At 37.1% G+C, this 13,128-nt stretch overlaps 2 protein-coding genes across 4 annotated transcripts in view; one reads left to right on the top strand and one right to left on the bottom strand.

Moving 5' to 3' along the window:
- The window catches only part of JMJD1C (jumonji domain containing 1C), a 264,444-nt gene that overhangs the window by 152,051 nt on the left and 99,265 nt on the right, over positions 1–13,128 (bottom strand). The gene's annotated exons all lie outside the window — the stretch shown is intronic.
- On the top strand, positions 2,502–2,781 carry LOC115527763 (dynein light chain 1, cytoplasmic-like). Its single transcript, XM_030335563.1, is given in 1 exon segment — positions 2,502–2,781. A coding segment is annotated over 1 exon segment (243 nt). The 5' UTR covers positions 2,502–2,510; the 3' UTR covers positions 2,754–2,781.

The raw sequence follows: 13,128 nt of genomic DNA, 5'->3' as shown, positions 1-13,128 counted from the left end.
TCTGCTTCCTGGAGACACCTTGGTGGAAACTCACTTCAGCCTCTAATCAAAACAAAACAAAACAAAACAAAACAAACAAAACAACTCCAAAAAAGAAAAACAGAAAGAAAAAGTCATATAAACCTAGAATGCGTATGTCCTAATTTGTGCAGAAGCTTTAACAGTTCTTAAAATTAATAAGCAAGAGAAACTAGTAAGAGAACCAGCCACCCTAATGTTCCTGAAAGAAAGGTGCCTTTGGCCATATTTAACTAATGTGACTTTGGCACCCTCTCTGTCTCTTCTAAAATCCCTAAGAATAATTACCTTACACATATGATATTACCTTACCTATGATAATTACATTACACCTATGATAACTTTCTCATATGAGAAAAATCATAATGCAGAGGAGTACAGAGGAAATACAATAGCAGGACAGTTTCTTCATCTGTCTAAAGAGGCAGTTGAATTTAAACTTCTTCTGGTTCCTTTTAACACAAATACTGTACGGCTCTACATTTAATCATTTCATACTAAAGTAAATTTTATAATTTAAAAACGCTTGTAATCTTTGTTTTTAATTTTTTTAATATTTTGAGAGAGAGAGAGAAGGAAATAGGTCCCAGGCTCTGAGCTGACAGCACAGAGCCCGATGCGGGGCTTGAACTCACAAGCGTGAGTGACCATGGATTTTTATCTATATCCTTTTAAGTTTTTCAGTCTCTATATTAGGGAATTTGAAGCTAATCTTAATGAAAGCATATAGATTTAGAGTTCTTATATCTTCTTATTGAATTGACCATTTTAACATTGTAATGTTTTCTAAATCTCTAGTATAATTCTTACTTTGAGTATTTGTAGAATAGTTCTATAATTATATCAACTTTTTTTTTTTTTAATTTTTTTTTTCCAACGTTTATTTATTTTTGGGGACAGAGAGAGACAGAGCATGAACGGGGGAGGGGCAGAGAGAGAGGGAGACACAGCATCGGAAACAGGCTCCAGGCTCCGAGCCATCAGCCCAGAGCCCGACGCGGGGCTCGAACTCACGGACCGCGAGATCGTGACCTGAGCTGAAGTCGGCCGCTTAACCGACTGCGCCACCCAGGCGCCCATATATATATCAACTTTTAATGATGCCTTGGAATAGTTTACCTTTTTCTACTGTATTATTTTCAATCTCTTTTATATTTTAAGTATAGCTCTAATAAACAGCACAGAGTTGGGTTTTGTTTTTTTTTGTCTGCCTATCGTTGGATTTTAACTGAACTGCTTAATCCATTTCAATGTAATACAATGACTAGTATAAATGGGTGAAGGTCTACCATCTGATTATTTGTTACCTATTTGTCCCATCTGCTCTGTTTACTTCTTTTTTAATGTTTATTTATTTTGAGAGAGACAGAGAGAAAGAGAGAGACCGAGCAAGCAATGCAAAGGCAGAGAGCATTAAGACAGAGGATCTAAAGGGGGCTCTGGGCTGACAGTAGAGAACTCAATGTGGGACTCAAACTCATGAGACATGAAATCATGACCTGAGCAGAAGTTGGACACTCAACCAACTCAGCCACCCATGCGCCCCTCAGTTTACCTGTTTTTAAATGCATTTTCGATTAAACAGATGTTTTATTGTTCCATTTTTTTTTCCTATTTTACTTCCTATTTTATTCACTTTTAAGTTATACAATTTTAATAACTATTTTGGTGTTTACTCTAATAGATTGAAAAAAATTCCTGAATTTTTTACCTACCATAATTAGCAGTTTAATAATTTTAAAAATAATGCAACTTATAGCAGTTTAATCCCATTAACCTTCCTTGTCACCCACTGTGCTATTATCGTCATATGTTTTACTTTTATGATTTAAACTCTATAGATCACAGTAAATAGTTTCTTAAAGGCAATACTTTAAAATTACCTACATTTATATTTTTTTACCTCAATTTTATGTTTTATAAATATCTTTATATTTATCTATAACTCCTCTGACACTCTTCATTCCTTCCTGCACTTACATGCCTTTATCTGGAATGATTTTCCTTCAGCCTGAATGCTGAAAGGGCTTTACAGTTAAGTTCTACCATGCTTTCAAGAAACTTAATTCCAATCCTTAAAACATCTTCCAGAATAAAAGGGGAGAGTATTTCTCAGCTCATCTTTTGAGTATGCATAACCTTCAGACAAAAAGCAAGCCAACATATATAAGAGAAAAATTATCGGCCAATCTCAGGACTACAGATGCAAAAATTCCTGAAAAAAGTTAATGGCAATCTAAGGCCAACAATATGAAAAAAGATCATTCATTAGAACTGATTTGGGTTAACCCAAGAAATCTAGGGTAGTACTCTTAGAAAATGTTATAAATGTCACTCAATATAGTACAATAGTGAGAGATGCACCACGTCTTCAACAGCAACAGTGGGTCTCATGGTCTGGGCATTGTCAGGCCCTCTTCCAAGGGACTGTAGGCATATGCCAGTCCTTGCTCTACCATAATAATGAAAAACCATGATTAAAAATCGCCAATATGTTGGAGGAGATGAAACAGGACTCTGTGAGGTATGCTCCTGAGACACTGGAGAAATATGATATAGAAAAGGGCATTGTGGCCCATATTAAGAAATATGGCTATTAAGAAATAGTGTAATAAGAATTCAACCCCACCTGGCACTACATTGTTGGGAGGAACTTTGGTAGTTACCTCACCCATGAAACCCAATACTTCATCTACTTCTATCAAGGCCAAATAGTCTTTCTTAAAACTGGTTAAAAGTATAGACTATTCTAGGGGCACCTGAGTGGCTCAGTCGGTTAAGTATCCAACTTCGGCTCAGGTCATGATCTCATAGTTCGTGAGTTCGAGCCCCGCGTCGGGCTCTGGGCTGACAGCTCAGAGCCTGGAGGCTGTTTCAGATTCTGTGTCTCCCTCTGTCTGCCCCTCGGCTGCTTGCACTCTGTCTCTGGCATTGTCTCAAAAATAAATAAACATTAAAAAAAAAATTAAAACAAAAAAGCATAGACTATTCTAGACCCAGTGATCCATCCAAAAACAAGGACCACAGCCTAAACTCCCAACACCAATTCCTGAAATCTTCAACCTTGATTAAAGGAACCCTTCAATCTTTGAAACTTTGTGTTGTTTTGTACAGGGCATTCTCTGTACTAATTTGTTGTAGCTATTAAAATATTAGCAAAATATCTTGTATTTATTTTCCATTCCATTAATCTCTGCCCTATGTTTTTCCTTCTAAAAATAAATTCCTTTCAAAAAATTAATAAATTTGTTGGAGGAAAACAGTATTACATACAATTTTTTTTTAATACATGGAAAAATACAGTCAACAGATGCAGTATTCCATACAACTCAGCACATACTCATGATAAAAAGAATCAGGCAAAACGAAAAAGAGAATTTCCTTAACTTGATAAAGAACATCTACAGCAAAGACCAACTTTAATGATGATAAAGAAGCCCACAATCACATCTATTCAATATAAATGGTAGTCCAAAATTATTGAAAGAAAAAAGAAAAAGAAATATTAATAACACAAGAGACTAAAAAAGAAATACTGTCATTATTTGCAGATGGATATATCCTCCATGTTGAAAGTTAAGAAAATTTTGTCAGGTTGTTAGATACAGAAGTAAAAATTAATTTCATTTAATTAATTGCATCTATTAGAAAGTAAAAGTTTTTTTTATTTTTTATTTTTAAATTTTTTTTAACGTTTATTTATTTCTGAGATAGAGAGAGACAGAGCATGAACAGGGGAGGGTCAGAGAGAGGGAGACACAGAATCTGAAACAGGCTCCAGGCTCTGAGCTGTCAGCACAGAGCCCGATGCGGGGCTCGAACTCCCGGACCGCGAGATCATGACCCGAGCCGAAGTCAGCCGCTCAACCGACTGAGCCACCCAGGGGCCCCTAAAACTTTTTTTTTAAATAAATGTTTATTCATTTTTGAGAGAGAGAACATGAACAGGGGAGAGGCAGAGAAAGAGGGGTACAGAGGATCCGAAGCTGGCTCTGCACGGACAAGTCCAATGCAGGGCTTAAACTCACAAACCACAAGGTCATGACCTGAGCTGAAGTCAGATGCTCAACTGATTGAGCCACCCAGGAGCCCCAAGGTTTTTTTTGTTTGTTTGTTTTTTTAATCCCAGTATAAACATACAGTGTTATACTAGTTTCAGGTGTACAATACAGAAATTCAATAATTTTATACATTACTCAGTGATCAAGGTAAGTGTGCTCTTAATCCCATTCACTTAGTTCACCCATCCCACCACCTGACTCCCCTCTGGTAACCATGCATTTGTTCACTATAGTTAAGAGTTTGTCTCTTGGTTTCTTTTTCGTTTCTTTTGTTTCTTAAATTCCATACATGAGTGAAATCATGTGGAATGTGTCTTTCTCTGACTGGTTTATGTGATTAGGATTATACACTCTAAATCCATCTATATTGTTGCAAATGGCAAGATTTCATTCTTTTTATGGTTGAACAACATTCCATTGTATACATATATCACTTCTTTATCCATTCATCCATCAGTGCAACTTGGGCTGCTTCCTGATTTGGCTACTGTAAAAAAATGCTGCAGTAAACACAAGAGTGTCTATACTTTTTCCAATTTATCTTTTTTGTTTTCTTTGGGTAAATACCCAGTAGTGTAATTACTGAATCATACGGTAATTCTATTTTTACTTTTCTGAAGGACCTCCATACTGTCTTACACAGTGGCTATACCAGTTTGCATTCCCAACAGGGCAAGAGGGTTCCTTTTTCTCCACATCATAACCAACACTTGTTTATTGTGTTTTTGATTTTAGCCATTCTTACCAGTGTGAAGTGATATCTCATGGTTGTTTCGATTTGCATTTCCCTGATGATGAGTGATGCTGAGCATCTTTTCATGTGTCTATTGGCCATCTGGATGTCTTCTTTGGAGAAATCTCTGTTTATGTCTTCTCCCCATTTTTTAATTGGATTATGGTTTTGGGTGTTGAGTTGTATAAATTTCTTACATATTTTGGATATTAACCCTTTATAAATGTCATTTGCAAATATCTTCTCCCATTTTTTAGTTTGCTAGTTATATCCTTTGCTGTGCAGAAGTTTTTTAATTGGATGTAGTCCCAATAATATGTTTTTGCTTTTGTTTCTCTTGCTTCAGGTGACACGTCTAGAAAAATGTTATGGCCAGTGTCAGAGACATTACTGTGTTTTAGATTTTATGGTTTCTGGTCTCATATTTAGGTCCTTAATGCATTTGGAATTTATTTTTGTGTATGGTGTGAGAAAGTGGTCAAGTTTCATTCTTTTGCATGCAGCTCTCCAGTTTTTCCAATACCATTTGTTGAAGAGACTTTTTCCCACTGCATATTCTTGCGTACTTTGTTAAGGGTTAATTGACCACGTAATAAGTGTGGGTTTATTTCTGGGCTTCCTATTTCTGTCCCATTGATTGCTATGTCTATTTCTGTACCAGTACCATACTCTTTTGATTAATACAGATCTGTAATTAAAATGTGAAGTTCAGTGTTGCCTGGGTGGCTCAGTCAGTTAAGCATCTGACTTTGGCTGAGGTCATGATCTCACAGTTCATGGGGCTGAACCTCGTGTCAGGCTCTGTGCTGGCAGTGCAGAGCCTGCTTGAGATCCTCTCTCTTTCCCACTCTGCCCCTCCCTAACTTGTGCTTTCTCTCTGTGAAGTTTTGAATTGTGATACCTCCAGTTTTGTTTTTCTTTTTCAAGACTGCTTTGGCTATTCAGGGTCTTTTGTGGTTCCATAAAAAGTTTAGGGTAGTTTTTTCTAGTTCTGTGAAAAATGCTATTGGTATACTGATAGGGATTACATTAAATCTATAGATTGTTTTAGATAGTATGGACATTTTAACAATATTTTTTATTTCAACTCATGAGCATAAGGAATGTCTTTCCATCTGTGTGGACTTCAATTTCTTTCTTTTGTTTATTCATTTATTTTGAGGTGGGGGAAGAGAGAGAGAGAGAGAGAGAGAGAGAGAGCGAGAGCACGAGCAGTGAGGGGCAGAGAGACAGGGAAAAGAGAGGATCCAAAGTAGGCTCTGGCTGACAGCAGAGAGGCCCAATGAGGGACTCGAACTCACAAACCATTAGATCATGATCTGAGCTGAAGTCAGATGCTTAACCAACTGAGCCCCTTCAGACATCCCAGTCCTCAATTTCTTTTATCAGTGTTGTAGGTTTTCAGAATACAGGTCTCTCACCTCCTTGTTAAGTTTATTCCTAGACATTTTATTATTGTTAGTGCAACCTATAAATGGGACTGTTGCTTAATTTCTCTTTTTTGCCCTCTCCTTAGTAGTGTATAGACATGCAATGCATTTCTGTACATTGATTTTGTACCCTGAGACCTTACTGAATTCACTGTTCAGTTCTAGCAGTTTTTCGGTGAAGTCTTTAGGGTTTCCTATGTATATTATCATATCATCTGCAAATAGTTGAAAGTTTGACTTCTTCCTTACCAATATGGAAGGTATTCCTTGTCTGGTTGCTGTAGCCAGGACTTCCAGTAACATGTTGAATAAAACTGGTCAGAGTAGACATCTGTGTCTTGTTCCTGACCTTAGGGGAAAAGCTCAGTTTTTCGCCATTGAATATGAACTTAGCTGTGGGTATTTCATATATGCCTTTTATCATATTGAGGTATGTTCCCTCTAAACCTACTTTGTTGAGGGTTTTTTATCATGAGTAGATATTGTACTCTGTCATATGCTTTTACTGCATCTATTGAAATGATCATATGGTTTTTATCCTTTCTCTTGGCGATGTGCTGTATCATGTTGATTGATCTGCAAATAATGAACCATCCTTGCATCAGGAATAAATCCCACTTAATCAGAGTGAATGATTTTTTTTAAATGTATTATTGGATTCAGTTTGCTAACGTTTTGTTGAGGATTTTTGCATCTCTGTTCGTTCATGAGAGTTACTGGCCTGTAGTTCTCTTTTTTTGTAGTTTTGGTATCCAGGGTAATGCTGGCTTTGCACAGTAAGTTTGGAAGCTTTCCTTCCTCTTCTAGTTTTTGGAATCATTGTTAAAGTAAAACTTTTTAAAGAAGCATTATTAAAATATCTAGAAATCATCAATATAAAAGCTTCTGCACAGCAAAGGAAACAATCAACCAAACTAAAAGGCAGCCTATGGAATGGCAGAAGATATATAAATGCCAATGACATATCTGAATAAAGGGTTAGTATCTGAAATCTACAAAGGACTTATCAAACTCAACAAACCCCTTCCCAAAAAAAACCAAATAACCCAGTTGAAAAATGGGCAGAAGACATGAATAGGACACTTTTTCAAGGAAGACATCCAGATGGCTAACAGACTCATGAAAAGGTGTTCAACATCACTCATCATCAGAGAAATACAAATCAAAACCATGATGAGATATCACTTCACACCTATCAGAACGGCTAAAATTAACAACACAAGAAACAACAGGTGTTGGCGAGGATGTGGAGGAAGGGGAAACCCTCTTGCACTTTTGGTGGGAATGCCAACTGGTATAGCTAATTTGGAGAACAGTATGGAAATTCCTCAAAAAACTAAAATAGAACTGCCCTACAATCCAGCAACTACACTATTAGCTATTTACCCAGAGGATACAAAAATACAGATTTGAAGGGGTTCATGCACCTCAATGTTTATAGCATTTTCAACAATAGACAAACTATGGAAAGAACCCAAATATCCATCGACAAATGAATAAGGAAGATGTAGTATACACATACAATGGAATATTACTCAACCATCAAAAAGAATGAAATCTTGCCATTTGCAATGACGTGGAAGGAACTAGAAGGTATGATGCTAAGCAAGGTAAGTCAAACAGAGAAAGACAAATACCATATGATTTTACTTACATGTGGAATTTAAGAAACAAATAAGATGATCATATGGGAAGTGGGGGGCGGGAGGGGAGAAAGGGAAACAAACCACAAGACACACTTACCACAGAGAGTAAGCTGTGGTTAAGGAGGTGGGCGGGGGATAGGTTAGATAGGTGATGGGCATTAAGGAGGGCACTTGTGATGAGCACTAGGTGCTTCAATTCAAAATGGGCTTTAATCCCTGTAAGGCCTAGTTTATTCAAGTATACTTTTAGGGCTATCTTCCCTAAATAGGGGTGATTTTCGCTAACCAGGGGACATTTGGCAATATATGGAGTTACTTTTGATTGTCACAATGGGTCCTGGCATCTATTGAGTCTACAGGCCAGCGATGCTTCCAAACATCCTTCAGTTCACAGGACAATTCCTGACAACAAGAATTACCTGGTTCAAACTGTCAACAGTAGTAAAACTGAGAAACCCTGATGTAGAGTACAGCTCCTTGAGGTTTTAGCATAAAACCAGAGAGGTTTGTTTAGCAAACAGCTCTGTCCTTAGAGGTCCTGAACTCCAACTTTTGTCCCCCTAGTCCAGTAAGCATGTCAAAACAACTGCTTAGCTTCTCGACCTCTCAGTGGCCTTTTCTGGAATCTGTACACCATCAGGGGGAAAGAAGGTCTCAAATGTCCTTCTCAGTGGACTGGTTTTCTTTTCACCCCAGGGCTTTGGCTCTGTAATTCTTCACAGCCTTGGAGACTGTGATATCTTATAAGATAAGCTCTTTATTTTTATTTTGATTCATCTTTTACAGTTGTTTTCAATAGTAGAGTTGATTCAAAATACCTTCCCTACTTGACAAGATTCTAAATGTATATGTGAGAACAAAAGGACAAGAAGCAGCACAATATTTTGTCCCACCAGATACCAAGTCATGTGATAAAGCCATAGTAACAAAACAGTATGAGGAAAAAAAGACACAAAAGAAAGGAAAAAAATTTAAAATAAAACCAAAAACCTTCAAAGAACTAAAAAAAAAAAAAAAACAAAAACAAATAAAAAATAAACTTCCAAAAAAAAAACATCCCCAAACCCCAAGCAAAACCACAGTAATGAAGTTTGTATGATATAAGAATAGTAATATGGGGGACTAACAGAGGAAAAAAAGAAAAGCCTCCAAATAAAGCCAAACATATATGGATACAAATGACAAAAGCAGGCATCAAGATTGACAGGAAAAGAATGGACTCCATCTTGCTGAGACAAGTGATTAACCAAAATGAAATTTTAGTAGTACCTAACAGCAGATGCAGTCACTTCCATAACAATGAATACAAGTGTACATCAGTAAAAAGCGAAACAAACAAAGAAAACCCATACAATGCAATGGCAAAAGATATGGACATTTTACTGAAGATGATACATTAAGATGGCAATAAGCACATTAAAAGATGTTCGACATCATTAGCCATTAGAGAAATACAAACTAAAACAGAGTGAGATACTTCATACACACCAGAATGGCTAATATAAAAGTACACTGATGACTTCAAATACTGGCAAGGATGAAAAAAACTAAATCACTCATACATTACTGATAATAAAAATGGTATAGCCACTCAGGGTAAGAATATGGTAATTTCTTACAAAACTAAACATATGCTTGCCATATGACTCCCAACTGCATTCTCAGGCACTGATACCCCCAAAAAGATAACTTATATTAACACAAAAATCTGTATGTGAATGTTCACAGCAGCTTTATTCCTAAGAGTAAATAACCAGACACCATCCAAATGTCCTTCAACAGATGAATGATTAAATAAACTGGGTACATCTATGCCATGGGAATATTACTCAACAATAAATTGGAACAAATTATTGAGGCCCACAATTGTAATGAAACTTAAGGGAATTATGCTGAGTGAAAAAGGCATTCTCAAAAAGATACAGTATCACTCCATTTATACAATAATATTAAAAGACAAAATTATAATAATGGAAAAAAGAGGGGCGCCTGGATGGCTCAGTCAGTTAAGCGTCCGACTTCAGTTCAAGTCATGACTTCACTGTTCGTGAGTTCAAGCCCCACACCAGGCTCTGTGCTAACAGCTCAGGGCCTGAAGCCTACTTTGGATCCTGTGTCTCCCTCTCTCTTTGCCCCTCCCATTCTCATGCTCTGTCTCTCTCTCTCTCTCAAAATAAATAAACATTAAAAATAATAATAAAATAAAAAAAGATGGAAAATAGATTAGTGTTGTCCAGGGGTTGGGGAGAGGGGTCATCATGGCTATAAAAGCATGAACGTGGGACCCTTGCAATGGTACTTCCCTGAATCTTGACTGTGGCGGTAGTCATAGGAATCTACACAAGTGATGAAATTGCATACAACACTAACACACACACACACACACACACACACACATGAAATTTGAAAAAGTTGGCAACTGTATCAATGTCAATTTGCTGACTGTGATATTATACTACAACAGCTATATAACATGCTACTACTGGAGAAACTATATTCGCACTGATAAACATTATACTTCATAAGGTACATAATTGGTCCTGGAGTGTTATTTTTAAAAATATATTTTTTAGTAATTTTTTAATGTTTATTTTGTTTTGAGAGAGAGAGAGCGTGCACACAGCATCAGTGGGGAGGGGCAGAGAGGGGAGAGAGAGATTCCCAAGCATACTCTGTGCTGTCAGTGCGAGCCTGAGAAGATTATGACCTGAGCCAAATCAAAGAGTCAAGGCTTAACTGACTAAGCCACCCAGGCACCCCAGAGTGTTATTGTTTTTAAAGTAAACATAAACTATTTTTAACTCTCAATTATGTAGAACATAGGTAATATGGGGAAAAAAAGACCATAAAATAAAAATGAGGTGAGTAAAATAACAACATAACAGAAAAGGAGATATGGTATGCCAGGATAAGATACTGAGTAGTACAGAATTCATACTATTGTCTTCAAATCAAGACATTATTTTTTTAAATGTTTATTGAGTTTGAGAGAGAGAGAGAGAGAGAGAGAGAGAGTGAGAGAGAGAGAGAGAGAAGAGAGCATGTGCGAATGAGGAAGGAGCAGAGAGAGAGGGAGAATCCCAAGCAGACTCCACACATTCAGCACAGAGCCTGATACAGAGCTCAATCTAACCAACCATGAGATCATGACCTGAGCTGAACCAAGAGTCGGACACTTAATCGACTAAGCCACCCAGCTGCTCCAAGACATTTATTGTTAATGGAACAGAATTGAGAATCCAAATATAGAGCAAGTCATATGTATCAACTGATTTTCAATAATATTCCAAAGAAATTCAATGGAAAAATGATAGGTCTTTTCAATAAATGGTACTGGAGCAATTAGACATTCATATGCCAAGAACAGAAAAATGTCTACCTTTCTCTTGTACCATACACAAAATAGGGGCACCTAGTTGGCTCGGTTAGTAGAGTGAGTGACTCTTGCTCTCAGGGTTGTGAGTTTGAGCCCCATGCTGAGTGTTGATACTACTTAAAAACAAAATCTCTGAAAAAAATAAATTAGACTTCATCTAACATAAAACATCTGCTCTCTGCAAGAAATTAAGAAAATGAAAAGGATATAATTTAAAAAAAAATCAAAATAGACATAGAATACTAACAGGTCTTTTCAAACTCAGTTAAGACAACTCAACAACAAAATATGCAAATCAGTAATTCAAAACTGTCAAGTCATGAAAAACGAGGTAAGGCTAAGTGTCCGTTTGTTTATTAGGCTGCTATAACAAAATACTGTACTCTTGGTAAGCTTTAAAGCAACAGAAATAAACCCATGCTATATGGGCAATTAATTTATGACAAAAGAGCTAAAATATACAACCAGAAAGGACAGTCTCTGCAGTAAATGGTGTTGGGAAAATTGGTCACATGCAAAAGAATGAAACTGGACTATGCCTTTCTTTTTTTTTTTTTTAAATTTTTTTTTTTTCAACGTTTATTTTATTTTTGGGACAGAGAGAGACAGAGCATGAACGGAGGAGGGGCAGAGAGAGAGGGAGACACAGAATCGGAAACAGGCTCCAGGCTCTGAGCCATCAGCCCAGAGCCTGACTCGGGGCTCGAACTCACGGACCGCGAGATCGTGACCTGGCTGAAGTCGGACGCTTAACCGACTGCGCCACCCAGGCGCCCCTGGACTATGCCTTTCTACCATTCACAAAAATAACTCAAAGTGGATCAAAAACTTGAATGTAAGACCTGAAACCGTAACTTCTAACATAGGCAAAAATCTCCTTGACACAGATCTTGGAGATGATTTTTTGAGTGTGGTATCAAAAGCAAAAGCAACAAAAGCAAAAATAAACAAGTGGTACTACATAAAACTAAAAAGCTTCTGGGGGCGCCTGGGTGGCTCAGTTGGTTAAGCATCTGACTCTTGGTTTTGGCTCAGGTCATGGTCTCATGGTTTCATGGGTTTGAGCTCCCTGTCAGGCTCTGAGCTGGCAGTGCAGAACTTGTTTGGCATCCTCTCTCTCTCCCTTCTCTCTCTGCTCCTCCCCCACTCATGCTGTCTCTGTCTCTCTCAAAAATAAATAAATAAACCTAAAAAAAAAATGTAAAAAGCTTCTGTTCAGCAAAAAACAACCATTACCAAAATGAAAAGACAACATACTATGTGGGAGAAAATATCTGCAAATCATATATCTGATATGGGGCTAATATCCAAAACCCATACAATTCAATAGGAAAACACCAAAACAAAACAAAAAACCCCCAATACATTAAAAAACAAAAACTCCCAATCAAGATCAGAACAGACATTTTTCTAAAGGAGACAAACAGATGGCCAACAAGTACATAAAAAGATGCCCTACACCATTAACAGGGAAGCACAAACCAAAACCACAGTGAGATATTACCTCATGCCTATGAGAATGATTATTATCAAAAAGACTAGAAATAACAAGCGTTGGTGAGGATGTGGAGAAAAAGCATGAATTGTATACTATTTGTGGGGATGTAATTTTCTGTAGCCACTACGAAAAGCAGTATGGAGGTTCCTCAAAACATTAAAAATAGAACTACCATATGATCCAGCAATTCGACTTTTGGGTTATTTTTCTGAAGAAAAATACTAGCTTGAGAAGATATATGTAACCCTTGTTCACGGCAGCATTATTTACAGCAGCTAAGATACAGAAAAAACCTGTGTCCACTGATGGATGAATAAAGAAACTGTAGTGTATATACGTGTATATACACAAACACACACACAATGG

Source organism: Lynx canadensis, chromosome D2 (assembly GCF_007474595.2).
Source record: "Lynx canadensis isolate LIC74 chromosome D2, mLynCan4.pri.v2, whole genome shotgun sequence".
Classification (NCBI taxonomy): domain Eukaryota; kingdom Metazoa; phylum Chordata; class Mammalia; order Carnivora; family Felidae; genus Lynx; species Lynx canadensis.
Note: the sequence above shows the minus strand (reverse complement) of the source record. Positions and strands in the feature narration are given on the sequence as shown.